Source organism: Camelus bactrianus, chromosome 1, assembly GCF_048773025.1.
Source record: "Camelus bactrianus isolate YW-2024 breed Bactrian camel chromosome 1, ASM4877302v1, whole genome shotgun sequence".
Lineage (NCBI taxonomy): Eukaryota > Metazoa > Chordata > Mammalia > Artiodactyla > Camelidae > Camelus > Camelus bactrianus.
The window spans coordinates 2634725-2651991 of NC_133539.1; the positions used below are offsets into that span (position 1 = coordinate 2634725).

The window sequence follows — 17267 nt, forward strand, 5'->3', positions numbered from 1 at the left end:
GGACAGTCACCAAAATATCGGTTCTTAAAATAGGGCTGTGAAGCCACTTTGTTCTTACCCCGATGTGCTGGAACAGCCAAGACCGCATCACGCTTGTGGCGTGCTTCGGCAGGACTCCCCTTTTGCTCTTAGATGAGCCATCATCTTGATGCAAGATGCTTAGATCTTGGTTCAACTGTAACTGAAGCTTTTAAACAATTGGAAAATAACGTTAGAAAGCACAGAAAATTAGGACATTCCCAAGTAGCTTACGACTGCAGGTGGAGAGTCAGCTGGGGTCGCACGGGTGAATGATTTAGTCCCCGTCATGGCTTGTACGCTGGAGACCCGGACAGGTGAGTGTTTTGAGGACACAGTTCCCTCTGATTATAACTACTGACACCTCGTGTGGCGAGGCCGCCAGGACAGACACTGAGGAGGCCTCTGGGTCACCCCAGGAGACGGGGGTCCCAGGTGCCCTCATTCACACCTGTTCTCATTGTCCCTCCTCCACCAGCAGACGTGATACCAGCCCGCTTCCTGGCCCAAAAGAGATTTCCGGCAGCCAAGGAGGGTGGACAGGGACGCAGAAAGCGCACTGGCTAGAGGAGCCACGCAGTGGGATAGATGGGAAAGAACCAGAAACACACAAAGGGCAGATAGAAGGGTCCCAGCGCAGAGGGGCCAAGCCAGCAGCTCCCCTCACCCTGGGGAGCACACCAGACGCGTTCTGCTCGTTCCATTTCAGGAGGGAAGGACATGTGCATGACCTCTCCTAGATGAGTGTCCTGACCACAAATGGGAGAAGAGAGCTGATGCCCGCCAGGCCTGCCCAGCCCAGCGTCTCGCTCCCAACACGCTGCAGAGTCGGTGCCCCCGGCGGTCACTGCGCAGAGCAGAGGACAAGCAGGGCCCCTCGCTCGGGCCTCGGCACAGAGGCAGTGGGGGCCTCTCCACTGTCATTCGTGCTTTAACTGAGAGCTTACACAGGAACCTAACTTTATAAACACACCAGCATCGACTTCCGTAGGTCAGTGTCCATATAATAGTCATAAACAGTTTACAGGATGTGGCGGTTTATTTTGGAGAGGTTTTCACTATTATTATTTGTACTTCCTCTGAGTTTCCATCATTTTGAATAATTCATTAAAAGCCTGAACACCAACACTAAACAGACAGAATTCATGACTTAAAAGAGACATTAAGACCACTAACTGTATCCAAAATTTCTAAAAACTCAAGACAGGGGCATAACATTTTTGGAATCTATGTGTTTGTTTGATAAAGGACTGAAAGCAAACGGTAGTAAGCGCTGCCTGTATACTCACATTCGTGTGCACAGGAAAAGGAATGGAAAATGAACTTTTAAACTAGTTCCAAAGCACTAGGGCCAAAATGGAGCTTGTCTGCTGTATCTGCCTCAACTTAACACATGACCTTCCTTGTAGAATCTGCCACGTGCACCAGTTTCAGTGCTGCTTTTTCTGTGCAGGGTTAAAGCCCACGTGGGCTCGTGAATGTGGACCTGCCAGCCAGCTGCAGGACTCGGCTTCACAGATGCTGCCCAGAGGGCCTGGGAGGGGATGGGCCACCTGCCCCCAAGGATCTCTCGCAAAGCCTGGGCCTGCATGTGGTGGTAGGGGATTTAAAAACCTAGGAAATGGGGTGAAAATCCATTCAAGAAGACGTGGGACCCCCAGTGCACCCCCATCATTCTCTGCAGATGACCGGTCTAGACGCCCCCTGCCCTGCAGACACTCGGGGTTTCTTCCCCAGAGAAACAGACCAGGGGCTGCAGACTGAGCCCAGCTGGAGAGTGGGAGGGGGCAAGGCTAGGAAGAGGAGTGGGGAAAATCTGCAAACAGCGGGAGACCACCCACTTCTGCCCCTGCAACCCTGCTCCTGCCCCAAGCAAGAAATCAGTCCTTCTCGGGAGAAAGTGAAGTAAGAAAAGGCCGAGGACTGGCTGAACTTGACAGTCAGTCAGCAGAAGAGCCGGCTGGCCACAGCCCAGCGCCCGACAAGCACCAAGCAGCTTTCCAGTAGCTCGTGCTTACATTTGGAAGGACAGCCGGCTGTCCCCAACTTGAAAGCCTCCATCACAAAAAGCAAACACTGGAGTGAGTGAACAGTGTGATGCAGAGGGAACAGTGGAGTGCAGAAGCCACAGAAAACGGCAGTTGTCCATGAACCCAAAACAGGGTGCTACTTCCAAAAAAAAAAAAAAGGCACAGAGGACAAAGAAGAGTCTTAGAAATTAAAACTACGCTTAAAATTTAAAACATAATAGATGGGTTGGAAGATAAAAGGAAATTTCTCAGAAAGTAGACAATGGGAAAATAAGTACAAAAATACACAAAAACCAAGACTCGGTTTAGAAGGCCCAGCGCCCGTTCATAGGGCCCTGGGAAGGGAGGCGATGCAGGCTGGGGAGGGGGGCAGGGCTGTCGCAGGGAGCTCAGGAGACTCCCAGACTCAAGGGCATGAGGCACGAGGCCGTGCTCAGCATGGCCAATGAGAAAGACCTGCGCCTGAAACTCAGAAGAGAGGGAAGCATGCGGGAGAGGAGAAAACACAGAAAACTGGACAACGGAGCCCACGCCGACCTTCTCAAAGAAAAACAGGGACACGTGGTGCCCGCAGTGCCCTCCCGACCGGCCCCCACACAGAGACAGCCAGCAGGTCAAGGACGGGACCCCAGCGAAGTCACTTCAAGGTTTGCTGCGTCCCAATGCAGTGCACTCCCCATGCACTGATCATGGGAAGTTTTCACAGGCGGAGTAAAGCCAAGAAAGTAGAAAAGGAGAAGGCGTGGGCTCGCAGAGAAGGGACTCCTCAGGCTGATGTGGAGGGAAGGTTCGGGAACGTGCGTAACGTGTGTAGTGCCTGGCCGAGGTGGAGACAGGAGGATACACGCCCTGAGGAGCCACGTGGCAGGGACCACCGAGAGGGTGCTGAGGAATCCGTGAGGATTCAGCCACCGATGCCATGGAGAGAAGGGGAAAAATAAACAGCTACTAACTCGGGAAGAAACGAATGTTTGAACCAGAAAAGCACTGTGATGGTGGTTACTCCCTCAGCTCAGCAGAAACCAGCACTTACATGTTCACGAGGACATTCACAGTGGAAACGATCAGCCTCGCGGTGCCTAAGTGAACGGGCACCAGCTGGGGTGGGGACAGGGCACCCAGAGCACAACAAAAAGCCCAAACTATAGGTTTTACAGGGTGAGACAAGAGGGGGGTTTTATTTAAAATCATGGAGGAAAACAGCAAAAGAAAAGGCTAAAAGGTCTGAGAGCGGGTGCCTGAGGGGAGCAGACGGGGCGGCGAGGGAGGGCCGGGAGCCGCTGGCCTCTCAGCACCCTGGACACGGAGTGACTTGATTATTAAGGAGAGAATTCAAAGTAACTGTGAGGGGTAAAAAGGAGGCAAAACCCTAAAATATATGAATAATAGTTGCGCCAATAAGACCACCCGGGGAGAGGGCAGAGGGACGAGACCGGTGACATCTCCCTCCCCGGCGCCCCTTAGTGCCTGGAGGGAAGTGCTTTTAGGCGGGAGGTACTGCCAGCGTAATTAAGGGCTTTTCAGTCAAGGTGGCCCAGGAAGAGCGTCCAACTGCAACGCCTGACCGGCCCCAGGCCAGGAAGAGCCCCACGGCAGGGCATTCTCCGGGGAAGCGCGGGGACGCTGTGCTAAAATCACCCCGGGGCGCCCCGACCCCGCCCGGCGCCGGGGGAGCCGCCTGCGGGGCAGGCCGGGCGGCAGCACAGCGGACGCTCCCAGGGCGCCGCCTGTTCTCTGAGCAGAGCAATCCTGACAGTTTCTAACACAAACCCCGAGTGATCTGAAGCACAGCAGAAACCCAGACTTTGGCCCGGTGAGAAGGGGAAAAAGCCCAGAGCGGCCCAAAGAGCTGCGACAGAATCGTACGTATAAATGTACAGGTTTTACTCGAAGAGGCTGTTTCCTCTTCTTCCTGTGAGAAACCCCGAGGGGCCTGTCCCTCGGGCTCCCAGCCCTGCGGCTCCAGGACGGACAGACAAGGTGGGTGTGAGGAGAGGGGACAAGGGCGGGGGGGTGCTGCCAGGGCTGCGGAGGGCCAGGGCAGAAGAGGTCTGCTCGCCCGAGGGAGCCGGACGCCCACACAGGCTCCCCGCGGGAAGGGGCTCAGCTGAAATCGCCCGAACCCGCACGTGGGCCACGTTGGCTAGGAACCTCCGCCTGCAGGCGAGTCCAGTTCGATTCTCTCTTAAACAACAGAACGAATGACCCTCTACCACACCAGTAAGGCGTTTGACTTCAGAATGTTTTCTCCTGAAGACAGTTCACTGCAGTATGAGGAAACGCTCCACAAACCAGCGTTACGTCCACAGCTACTGTAAATGGGCAACTTCAGGGCGAGGGGGTTGGTCGGGGGTGAGACCCGTCTGGGCCTCAGAAGTCACCTCACATCCTGGGCCGGTGTGTGCCGGGATGGCCTCTGCCCACGCCGCCCCAGGCCCTCCCGTACCTGCGACCTGGTTTAGGAAAACCCTGACCTCCCTGAGGCCGGGCCTCCAAGTTGTAAATGAGGATGTAGAATGTACCCATGCAGCCCAAGCACAGAGAACGAACACAAAGAGTGAGTCCGTGTTCTTAAGTAAGAACTAGTAACAAAATACTGCTTCTGCTTTAAACCTAAGTGTGAAAGAAAGAAAAGCATGCGTGTATCTGCAGAATGTAAAGGCTCAGAGACGGCTGGATGGCCAAGGTCTGGCCAGCACATCCCGGCACCTCCAGCTCTGTCACCCAGCCCTGCCCCTGTGGCCTGAAAGTCCTGCCTGGAGGTTCCGCCATGAACTTCCGCAGGCCTGGAGGGTGCGTCTACGCCGCCACCTGTCCCCTGCAGCAGAGGCGACACCACACCCAGGGTTGGACTGGACAACATCAGTCGCCCGCGGGGAGGGACAACACAGGACTTCTCCTTCCTCAGAGTCCCCTGAACTTTGCAACAATGGGGAGATGAAGAGTGAAAAGGGAACAGAACACTGACGTTCAGATGAGCTGGAGACGCCGCGGGAAAGCGAGTCTGAGACAAAGGATCTCTCTCACGTGGAGGGAACAGCTGGGGCCACGTTCCACCTGCGTCCCCACACCTGTGCCGCCCGCCCCACACCCTTCCCGGGAACCGTGCCCGCACCTGGGAGTTCTGGATCCTGATCGTGCCAGGCGACAATGCCTGGGTCACCACCTGGCCTTGGGGAGTGACGACTGTGACAGGCTGGTAGACTGTGCCACCTGGAAAAGGAACAGGGAAAGTTAAATCCCTCTCACAACTCAGCGATGAGAGCGTCTTCTCAGTGTGCTCAAGGAAGGGACACAGCCTGTGGCGTACGAGCTTTGGAAATCATGTCAAATGGTCCACAGTGTTCTGCCAGGTGACCTGCCACCCAGCGGGGGAGCAGGTGCCAGGCGGGCGGCCGTGGCCCCTCACCACCCAGGGCAGGGGATGGGGGAGGGCTGGGAGGGGCGCGGTCTGCGCCTCTCTTCCGTGGCTCACCTCTACTTCCTCCTTTCCCCACAGTCAGTGTGTAGGGAAGGACTTGGCCAAGGTGTCTGACAACAAATACTTTTATTCTACTTATTTTTTTGATTCAACGTGCTTTCGACTTCCGATGGAGGCTTCCCTTTGAGCAATTATGTGGGGGGTTTAGTGTAAAGGCTCCACTCCCCCCAAGCCCCACTCCACTTTCATGATGGTTCTGTGTATGCAACGTACAACAAAAACCATTACAGGAAGGGGACAGATTCTAGAGGCCTGTGGTGCGCCTAGAACAAGTAATCCTGACCTCCAGGCTGCATGTTCATCTGCGTGTCATTAAGTAATAGCTCTGCTTAAGATCTTCCAGTGCTGCTGGAGCACAATTAAAAGCTATGTTATTTGAAAATTATAACTGTTTTTGCAATATATTTTTAACTCCTATAAAACCTTTCTTCCCAATACTTTTTGACAGGAAAACACAATTTGCATAAAACATTCGTTACTGAGAATTAACAAGAATCAGGCATTCAAAGAGCTCCAGGCCTTGGCGCTCCTCTGTCGGGAGCCGGCGTTAACTAAAACCTGTAGTTTTGAACTTCTTCATTCTACTATAAAGGCTTTTTTTTCTGCAAAAGCTCAAGGAAAGTGTCCCTATTCCTGTCTTCGTACCTGCCACTGTTGCCATGGTTACGTTCCCCTGTTGCAGCGCGGACGCCGGCACCACGATTCCTTGGGGGCTGAGAGTGCCCGTGATGGCACTTTGAATCTGCTGTAAGTCACAGATACACAGTGAAGGGATGAGTAGAAAACAGGAGACCCACGTTTACAACTTCAGAACAAGTGGCATAACAGTATCACTAATGAAGGAAAGATGCCTGAGGCACAGAGCGTATCAGACGACAAGCCTTCCGGAACGCATGCGTTACATACATACCTGGAAACCTGGAGGCAAAACTGACTGAACATTAAGTATGATGATCAATACTGAGATACTAGTTTCAACTGAGCTTCCAAAAGATGACCTTTCATCTCATCAGCATACTAAACACACCCTACGGCCCTGGAAGACCAAAATTACCTAATCTCATCACACAGCTTTTCCATTCAATTTGGCTCAGACTCTTTTCCAGGAACCAAAGTCTCCCGGACAGGATGAGCTATTCTCCAAAAGATTACGCCACAGGCTGGGGAGTCAACCCCGGCGCCTGCACGCTCCGTGCCTGCCCTCCCCATGTCGAAGCCCTCGTGTTCACATTTGTGGGGTGTGGGGCCTGGGCCTGGCCTACAGTAAGCTCCATGCACATGTCTATAAACACCGCGTCGGAGCTTCCACTCTTCCACTCATGTGAAGGCAGATCCTAAAGGGCTAATGTATCCATTTGCAGTCAGGGTGAGGTGGGGACTGGTGAGGGAAGGGATCTCTGCCCCTGGCATCCAGCACAGGGTCTGGCACGCAGCAGACACCCAGGAACTTGAACAGCTAAACAGTGGATATCCTTCAAAGACAATTACTCTGTGGGCTACTACATCAATTTGAAAGCAGAAGCTTTGGTAGGTATATAGAAAGTCTGCCACATTACCCTTGTCAGAATCAAAATTAAGCCACCCAAATCAGTGATTTAAGCCCCACATCAAGAACCTAGAAAGAGAGGAAAGAAATGAAAGCAACACAAAAGGAAGGGACAGATACTCTGAGTGGCCCTGTAACTATTAAGGAAGCTGAATTAGCACTTCTAGAACTTTCAAAAAGAAATCTTCAGGTCTAGGTAGTGTCACTGGAGAAGTCTACCATTTAAAGAAGAATTAATGCCAGCTCCACACAGTCTCCTCCAGAAAACAGAAGAGGAGAAAACATTCTCCAACTCATTTTATGAAATTTGTATTATCCTGATAACCAAACCTAGCCAAGGACTATACCATGAAAGATTAATTACAGATGACTGCCCCTTAATGTACACACAAAAATGCCTTAAAAATATTAGCAAACAGAATAAGGCATCTGTATAAAAGAATTATGTGCCGTGACCAAGTGGAGTTCATTTCACGAACGCAAGGCTCGCTCGATATTGAAAAAATCAAGTAATGTCACCTGTCATGCTGGCAGGTGAAAGGGGAAACATCACAGAACCATATCAACTCACGTGGGAAAGCATCTGACAAAATTTAATGTAATAAAAACTCCCGGAAAAACAGGAACAGAGGGGTGCTTCTTTAACTTGACACAGGATATCTAGAAAAAAAAGCTACCAGTAAAACTGTAACCAACAAGGAAGGGCGGAACGCGTTCCCTCTGCAGCTGGGGAGACGCCCGCTCTCCCCACCCATTCAGGCAGCACGGGACGCTCTGTCCAGTGCGACAAGGCAAGAAAAGGAAATAGAAAGCATACAGATCAGAAAGGAAGAGACGGAACCGTCCCTGTTTGCAGACGACAAAACTAAACAGGTAGATAACCCAAAGAAACTACAAAAAGGACCTTCTAGGACTATTGAGTTCATTGAGGTCATAGGATACAAGGTAAACATGGAAAAATCAACTGGATTTCTACATGTTAGCATGGACTCTGAAGTTAAAAATAAAGTACCATTTACACTGGTCAAAAAAAGGAATACTTAGGTGTAATTCTAAAAACACATGTGCAGGACTTGTATGTCAAACACTACAAAACACTGATGAAAGAAATCCTAGAAGCATAAATAAATGGAAAGAACACCATGTTTGTGGACTGGAAGAGTCAAGAAAGTAATGATGTCAGTTCTCCCCAAAATGATGCACAGGTTTAATGCAATTCCTATCAAAATCTCAGTAACATTTTTGGTAGATACACACAAAATTATTCTAAAATTTACATGGAAAGGCAAAGGAACTAGAATAGCTAAAATAATTTTGAAAAAGATGAATAAAGCAAGAGGAATCAGTGAACCCAGTGTTGAGACTTACACAGCCACGGGAATCCAGACTGCACGGCACACGTACAGAGCAGGTAACACAGAAACAGGCCCTGCAAACACACCCAACTGATTTTGGACACAGGTGCAAAGCAGCTCAGTGCAGGAAGAGCTGCCTTGTTGACAAATGGTGCTGGAGCAACTGGACGCCCAGAGGCAAACGCACAAACCTCAAAATGGGCCACGGGTTTAAACGTAAAATATAAAACTTTAGGTTAAAAAAGAGAGAGAGAGAGAAAATCTTTGGGATCTAGGGCCCGGCAAAGAGTTCTTAGACTTTACAGTGAAAGTATGACTCATAAAAGGAAAAGTTGATAACTGGGATTTTATCAAAATTAAAAATGTTTGCTCTGCAAACGACCTTGTTAAGAGGCTGAAAAGTGGGGGGAGGGTGTGGTTCAGTGGTAGAGCACGTGCTTGGCATGCATGAGGCCCGGTTCAATCCCCAACACCTCCCCAAAAAAGGAGAATGAAAAGACAAACTACAGACTTGGAGAAAATATTCGTAAATCACGTGCCCAGTAAAGGACTAGTGTGTAGCACACTCTCAGGGGCTAACAGGTTTTAAATATCCAGTTAGAAAACAGGCAGAAGACAAGAGCGGACAGTCTCCCAAAGAGGGCGCAGATGGACAGTGAGCACGTGACAGACGGCAACGCCACTAGCCATCGGGGATGCGCAAAGCACAACCACCAGGAAATGTCACCACGTGCCTGCAGAGCGCTAACTGACAGCGACGAGCTTGAGGGCACCATGCTGCATAAAACAGGCCAGACACAGAACACACACAGTACGACTGCCTCTCACAAGGGACCCAGGTTAGTGACATTCACAGAGACAGAGCGGAGCGGCAGGGGCTGCGGCTGCGGGAGGGGGAAAAGCAGTCGGTGTCTCCTGGGGACAGGGTCTCAGTTTGGGAAGATGGAACAATCTGGAAGCGGATGGAGGTGATGACTGCACAACAGTGTCAATGCGCTTAATGTCACCTAGCTGAGTGCTTTAAATGGTTAGCTGGCAAACTTTATGCTATGTGTATTCTACCACAATTTTAAAAATACATCTTAAAAAAAGAGAAAGAAAGAGATGAATGGTACTCTGGTCTCCAGAAACGTGGACTCCAGGCTCCAGGCCACAGACTGAGGCCTCACTTCATTCACTGCAGAAGCAGCTGGGGCCTCTCCCAGCCCGAGGGAATTCAATGTCAGAGCAGGCCAGGTCCCCAGACCCGGGGGTCCTTGGCGCAGCACAGCCACACGACAGCCCACAACTCTGACGGGCTGGTGTCGCAACACGCGCCAGCCCTGCAGACGCTCCGGGACCGGGACGTAGTACCTGGGACTGGACGGGAGAGTATGGGCTTCCGGGTTCCCCACTCAGGAGGGTTTCACTGTTCATTTTCGTTTTTAGACAAGCAATATATCGACTGCAGAAATCTTTGCAGAGTTCATTAACCTTCTCCAGCTCAAGGAGATGAATACGCAAAACCTGGATTGCTTTCACCATCTAGAAGCAGAGAAAATCAAGACTTTCAGACAAGAAAAAGGTGGCGCAGTGGTAAGGTACAAGTACCAGCACACAGCTGACCACTGGCATGAACATTGTGCAGCGTGGCCATCCGCACTGCCAGTAACAGAGGGAAAACACCAGAGATTATGCAGAACAACAAATCGTTCCAGCCCCATCGGGCTGCGGCTCGGGGTTTGGGATCCTCCTGGTGTGCAGGGAAGACGGACCATCCCTGAACCGCCCCAGACAGTCACGGCACCAGGAGATGGCCGGGCCCCTGCCCAGCCCCACCACGGGCTCGCTACAGGCTTACCCTCGCTCTGCTCCTGTTTCTTCATCTCTAAATGGGGATGAATCCGGACCCACCTCCTAGGAGGTTCTTAATTTTGAAGAAGTTCAACTTACCAACTCCACCTTTTATGGTTTCTGCTTTTGGTGTCCATGCAAAGAACTCTTTGCCTAGCCCTCGATTAGCCCTGGTTCTAAAGATTTTCTCTTACAATTCCCCTATAAGTTCTATGGTTTTATATGCAGTCACTACATTGGGAGTAATCTGCCCCCAGCGGTAGACAACTGACACTAACGAAGACCTGTTACCATGAGCACCACTTGCTGTGAACCCTCAGCCTAAAACTCAGCTCCTTCCCCGTGACCTTGTTGGTGGGTTCACACCGTCGGGGAATGAACCAGTCAGCCGGTCAATAACGAGAGTGAGTACCAGGCATCAAGCCTGCCGGGCCCTGTGCTACGGAACTGGGCAGGAGAGCCCGGCCCCTGGCAGCCCGGGCCCACGCTGGCCACACCTGCTTCCTGCTCGCTGGCGGCTGCATCACAGATTCAGAGGCAGAGACAGCCTCTGGTCCTCACCCTGGAAAGGAAGGTGCTGTTAGTCCCATTTCAAAGGTGAGGAGACCGACTGACAACGCACCCGTAAAATTCACTTGGCTGTAAGGGTCGAATATGTAATGAGAAATTAAAAGCAACCACGACAACACTGCCACCTGAGACCAGGGCAACTTCTTCAGGGAAAAGTTTTCCAAAGACCTTTCCCTGCTGGTCAGGGCCTATGGTTTTGGTCCGAGAGCCCGCGGGCTCTGAAGGGGGAAGGCTGGAGACCTGGGGACACTCCAGCCGCACACAGTAAGCTACTCATGAACTGTACGGTCCTCCGCCTCAGCAGAGCTTCAAACGACCCAGAGTTCTAATTAGAAATTTAAAATTTAGTGAACAGATTTTAAATTTAGAAGAAATAAAAAATGAAAACACTTCTTTTACTTACTAAATTGTCAGTTTCTGGATCTTCACAAAAGAAGGGTTTTCCTTCCTTCTCTTGTTTCCTTACGAAATTCTCAATGTCCACGTCAAAGCTGGCAGATGTGCTGCCTTCCGAGCCCTGGGTAGACTGCTCGCATTTTTCAAACAACAAAGCTAATAATGGAAATAGTGGATGCCTGGGGGAAAAATTTTAAAAATATATGTTGTACATTTCCCTGAGAATGTATGTACATATGCACCATTTTACATAACAGCTCTACTGCGATGTAACTCACATGTCACACGGTTCCCTCGCTACGGCTTACACATCAGTGGCCTCAGTATACTCACAGAGATGTGCAACTCTCACCACGGTCAATTTTATAACATTTTCATTTTCCCCAAAAGAAATCCAGCAGCTATTAGCAGTCAGTCTCCATTTCCCCCCAAACCCCAGCCCTAGGCCACCACTAACCTACCTCCTGTCTCTACAGATCTGCCAGTTCTAGACATTTCCCATAAATGGAGTCATACACCGTGTGACCTTTCATGTCTGGCTTCTTTCACTTAGTGTGATGTTTTCAAGGCTCATCCATGTTGTGACACCAGTCAGTACTCCATTCCTTTCTGTGGCCATGTAGCATTCCATTGTTTGGTTAATACCACTTGTACAGTTTTAAAATTTACCTTGGAGCCACACTCCGTTTGAGAAGATTTTTTAATAGTATATAAGATTAGGTCAAGGATCTTTTCTTTGCACATGGATGTCCAGTTGTTCCAACACCATTTGTTGAAAAGTCTACTTTTTCTCCACTGAGAAAATCAGGGAGATGGATTTGCCCAACTTCATTCCTCTTTTTCCAAATTGTTTTAGCTGGTCTAGTTCTCTTGACTTTCATGTAAAATTTAGAATTAACTTGTCTACATGTACAAAAATATCCTGCAAAGACTTTAACTGGGATTGCTATAGAGCTATACATCAATTTTAGGAGAAATGACATCTTTACCATGTTGAGTCTTCCAATCCATGAACATGGTATGTCCTTTATGTAGGTGTTCTTTGATGGCTTATAGTGGCATTTTATAGTTTTCAGCATAAAGGTTCTGTATGTGTTTTGGTAGCTTTATATCTAAATTTTTTTGGTGCTCTTGTAAATGCTATTATCTTTTTAATTTCAGTTTCCAGTTGTACATTACTGGTACAGAAACAGGAATGGTTTCTCTGCATTCCTCTTACAACCTGTGGCCTTATTAACTCAATTATTTAGTTCTGGTAGCTTTTGGTACACTCTGTGATTTTCTATATATAGATAATCATGTTACTTAGGCATAAAGCCAGTTTCATTTCTTCCTTTCTAATCTGATAAGCCTTTTCTTTTTTCTTTGCCTCACTGAACTGGTGAAACATTCACTACTGTGCTGAACAGGAAGTCAGAGTGGACACCTCTGCATGATTCCCAATCTCAAGGGGAAACATTCTCTCTTTCACCAGTAAGCACGAGGTGAGCTGTAGGTTTTTTTCAGTTGCCCTTCCTCAGGTTAAGAAAGTCCCCTCTATTATGGCTTTGTTGAGGGTTTTTAATGGTAACTGGCTATTGACCTCTGTCAAATGCTTCTCTGCATTGCTTGGTATGATGACATTGTGTTTCTCATTGGTTGATCTCTGAATGATGAACCAGTCCTGCACTCTTGGGATAAAGTCCACTTGGTCACTAAATGTTCTTTTTATATGTTGCCAGATTTTATTTGTTACTATTTTATTGATGACTTTAATGTCTAAGTTCATGAGGCATACTGGTCTTCACTCTTCTTTTTTGTATTGTCTTTGTCAGGCTTCAGTATCAGTAGGATCCTCAATTCATAAAAGGAGTTCAGGGTGTTCCCTCGTCTTCTCTCCTCTGGATGAGACTGCGTAGACTCGCTGTTTGTTTCTTCTCTGTATTTCTGTAGAATTCGCCAGCACAACCATCTGGGCCTCAAGGTTTCTTTCTGCAAGGCTGACTAAAATGTAGATTTACATTCCCAAACTTTTTTTTTTCTTAAAGATATTAGGAAAAACGTCGTAATGTGAGAAAGCTTTCACCCAGCAATTAGCACATTATGCCTTACTACTCTGCCTTTAATAGCTCATGTCCCATTTAACAAGGTTTTCTGTTCTCACTGCTCCTCTGTACACCCCTATGCCCCACGTCTCATCGTTACCTATAAATGGCCTGCTTGTCTGCATCCATCGGTGTCTGGGACCCCACGGGGGGAGGGCTCACTCCTTCCACATCTGGTTCAGAGCAATTGGGGTCTTGCTCGGTTTTTAACTCTGTTACTACTTGCATCTGTGGAAGGAGGAAGGGAATTTTTGTTACTAAACACAAAATGAGCTGTCACTAAGTATTCTATTCTCAAATAGGAAGGCAGTAAAACAGTAAACTGCCAGACAGTTACCAGTGGCAATAATACGTACAGAACACCACCACCAAATCTCCTGCGAATTTAATATGCTTTTAAATGGCCAAAACGAAGGTAAAATTCCCAAACCATTTAAGCACTGAGAGGATCAAAATCTGTGAAATGCTTATGGTTTTCAAAACCATAGTGATCACACAGCCCTGCGGCAATGGGACCCACACTGTCTCACTCTCCCCGCCCACGGTGCGTCCTCACACTAAGTGCCACCACAGCAGGAGCAGGGCAAGCCACTAGTCCACGCCCTGCTCGTCCTGTCGCAAAACAACTCAAATCCAGCATGCCACGTGCTCGTGACAGGGCTGAAATCCTCCTCCCTCACCGATCCTTACACCTCAGGAATACGCAAGCTATACAAATGTTAAGAAAAGTCACTACATCCAGAAAGCAAAGACCAGCTGTGTCTAAAGAAACGGTATTAAACATAAGAGGAAGCCTTAAAGATATGATCTTTTAAATTGCTTTAAACTAACTGTGTTGTTTGTAACTTAAGAGGAGAGTATTTAAATCCTTAAACGTAAAGAATTCAGTTTACAAATGAAACAAAATTGCTGCAGTAAACTTCTAATGATCCCTGAGCAGGTTACTGCCCCCAAGCTCGGCTTCCTCAGGACAGGGTTGTCTGGGATCCACCTGCCCCTCAGGGAAGCAGCCTGTTGGGGAAACTTGGGGGTGAGGTGGGGGGGCTCATCCTCGGATGCTGGGAGAGCCTGCACCCCTGCCAGGAACCCCGCCTGACGCTTGGGGGAGGGGCCAAGGGAGCAGCCCTGCAGGCCCAGGCTCTGGCCTCGGCCTGGGCCCTGAGGGCCCCGAGGGCGGGTGGCCACTGCCACTCCGCTGCCGTGGGGTGGGACAGCCTACGTGGGAGTTGTTTCTCTCTTAAAAAAACAAACCTAAAGCAACTAACTAAAGCCAAGTCGAACACAGTCTTTCTGGAGGGAAATCTGACAGCACTATAAAAAAAGCCTTAAAAGATTTACTTCAGGGTTTTTAAAAACTGATTGTGAAAAAAGAGAAACCTAAATGTTCAGCCTCGGAGGATGCTAAGTCAGTGTGGCCTGTCTACACCGCAGAGTATTAAATGCTTACTTAAAATCATGCTCACAAAGAGGCTTCCACGTCACGGGAAAGGCTTAGCTCCTGAAAGCAAGGCCTCTCCCCCACTGTGCCTGGCCCCGCACCGGACGCCCACCGCATCGGGGCTGCGCCGGCCGGAGGAGGGTGGACACAGAAGTTTGTGGGAAGGTGGGCTCTGCTACGAAGAACAGAGATGGGGGGGCAGCTGGCAAACGGGGAGCGGGCTGCAGTGGTGACCAGGCGGGGGGAGTCCTGGCAGACGGCAAAGACCTGCAGGACAGGAAGCAGAGCGAAGGGGGGGCCTGGGGCCACAGGGCAGAGGGACACGGGGTGGGGCAGGCAGAGCCAGGGCAGGGCCCAGGGACAGGAGGGGACACTGCTGGATTTGCATTTTAGAAACAAAATCACTTGGGAATAGCAAAGGACCTCCTGGTGAGGAAAGCAGCTGAAACTGAGCTCCCCACCGATAGGGAGCAAAAAACACCGAGAATTTTTAAAAAGCCAACAAAAACAAACAAAATCGCTGCAACGGGAAACATACCAGGAATAGTGCAAAACTGTCCACCACGGAGAGACATGTTGGGAAGAGGGGGCACAGCCTCGGGTCATGAATGCCCCCGGGACCTCACCAAGCGGGGAGTGATGGGTGGGGGAGGTGCCCTGCCCCGGGCTTGAGGGGGGTGCCTTGATCCCTAAACCCTGGAGCAGGGAGCTGGGCATCGTGACCACCTCCTGCAAAGGCAGGTGAGTGTCCGCGATGGAAACGAGCCCCAGGCCTGAGCCAGAGGGGCCTGAGCCAGAGGGGCCTGAGCCGAGCCCCGTCCTTTCCCTGCACACAGCCTTCCAGCACACAGCCTTCCCACGTCCTCAGGTCCCCAGAAAGGCTGCACGTGCCTCCCTGGCCCCCAGCTCCTTTGGGCCACAGAACACAAAACACCCGGGCTTCACCTGCAGCTTCAAGGGAAATCAAGCCTCAGGGGCAGTGGGAGGGCACTTAAGAAGCCACCGCATTATTGAAGAAAGCTGTGTAGACGCCGTCCCCAGGGGCGAGCAGGAAAGGTGCAGACAGCACTGCCCTGGTGCCCTGCACATCACCGGATACTCTGCTGTGCCACCACACCTGGGGACATGCAACCACACGGGTCCTGCTCACGTCCGCAGCCAGGCCACGCGGGCATCTGTCGTTATCCACAACAACCAGCTTTTCTTTAAAAGCAACAATACTCACTAACACTGACCTGAAAAAGGTAAATGCCCGAGATACTGTGACTTGGGGGAGTCAGAACTACCAGCAATCTCAGTATCAGTTAGGAAATGACTCGAACAATTCTACAGCTCATCTTCTGAGCACTGACACGTAATAACCGCATAGACACTTCACGCTGAACCCGCAGCCTCACGGGGACTGGAGCCGGCACGCACAGGGCACCGCTGAGCGTGAAGAGGGGACTGGCGCGAGCGCTCACTTGTTGCCCGTCTTGATAGCTGTCTATACTTAACGTCTGTGTAGCCATCATGGTTAATGAGCTTTATTACAAAACATCAAATCATCTTGAGTCAAAAGCAAGTGGTGTCTGGGAAAACAAAAGCAGAGAAGCATCGTTAATCACTGCAGAGCACTGCTGTCCCCTGATTACATAGCACCGGACTTCTTAAAACATGTATTTTCACATGGGGAGTAAAAACCACCCTCGACACCACGTCATCAGCCAAATCCTATGCAGCACCCCACACCCGCCCGGCGGCCGGGCGGCCGTGCTGCCCGGGGCCCTGGCGTGTCACCGCGCTTCCAGACGTTAGGATTCATTCGTTCACACCCCCAACAAACATCTAGCAATGTCTACGCATGCAGGCCATTGTCCTGGGCCCTGGGGTGCAGCAGCAAACAACAGGCGAGGCCCTGCTTTCCCGGGACCATAAACAAGAGGAATGCCAGGCAGCACACGGGACGGGGGGGGGGGGGACGCAGGGTTGCAAGGTGACATGACAGGGGAGCGAGAGCCCACGGCTGTGCAGTCGGGCAGATGTGCTGACACTGAGCCCAGGGAGGCTGAGTCTCAGGCAGGAGTGACAAAGGTGTGCTCAGGGTGCCTGCACCTGGCACTCAGCTAACATCTGCATGTAATGCAAAGACAGGATGCTGTCATTCACCTGTCACCACGCACACGGAGAAATGTCCAGAGGTGATGAGAGTAGAGAAATCAGGCAGGGACAGAGAATGACTAGGGGGCGGGGAGGGCAGTGAGGGTACCTGGGGAAGAGGGGACCACCTGTGCCACCCGCAGAGGGGAGGCCCAGCAGTGGGACAGCAGGAGGGAGGGGGGAGGGGAGGGGAGGGGAGGGAGACACGGGAGCAGGTCACACTCTCATGGGCCAGGGCAGGGTCTACGGGTCCCACCTGAGCAACTGGCAGAGCAGAGCCGCATGTCCCGAAGCGGAGCAGACTGTGAGGAGCAGTTTCTGCAGACTGGGAGGAGAAAGCAAGAGATGGGACATTTTAGGTTTGAGACGCTTCTTAA

At 50.5% G+C, this 17267-nt stretch overlaps 1 protein-coding gene across 7 annotated transcripts in view; it reads right to left on the reverse strand.

Annotated features, from left to right (window-relative positions):
* The window catches only part of PKNOX1 (PBX/knotted 1 homeobox 1), a 42077-nt gene that overhangs the window by 10524 nt on the left and 14286 nt on the right, over positions 1-17267 (reverse strand). For 3 of the 7 annotated variants that reach the window (XM_074347421.1, XM_074347322.1, XM_074347356.1), the window contains 8 exons: positions 17147-17215; positions 16215-16322; positions 13414-13541; positions 11237-11408; positions 9784-9954; positions 6175-6274; positions 5164-5261; positions 59-187 (listed from right to left, as the gene is read on the reverse strand). In XM_074347421.1, coding sequence (XP_074203522.1) covers positions 59-187; positions 5164-5261; positions 6175-6274; positions 9784-9954; positions 11237-11408; positions 13414-13541; positions 16215-16265 — 849 coding nt within the window. In that variant the 5' untranslated portion in view covers positions 16266-16322; positions 17147-17215. Of the gene's footprint in view, positions 1-58; positions 188-5163; positions 5262-6174; positions 6275-9783; positions 9955-11236; positions 11409-13413; positions 13542-15986; positions 16146-16214; positions 16323-17146; positions 17216-17267 lie in introns of those variants that run through there. The other 4 variants (XM_074347474.1, XM_074347676.1, XM_074347588.1 and 1 more) reach the window with 4 other exon arrangements.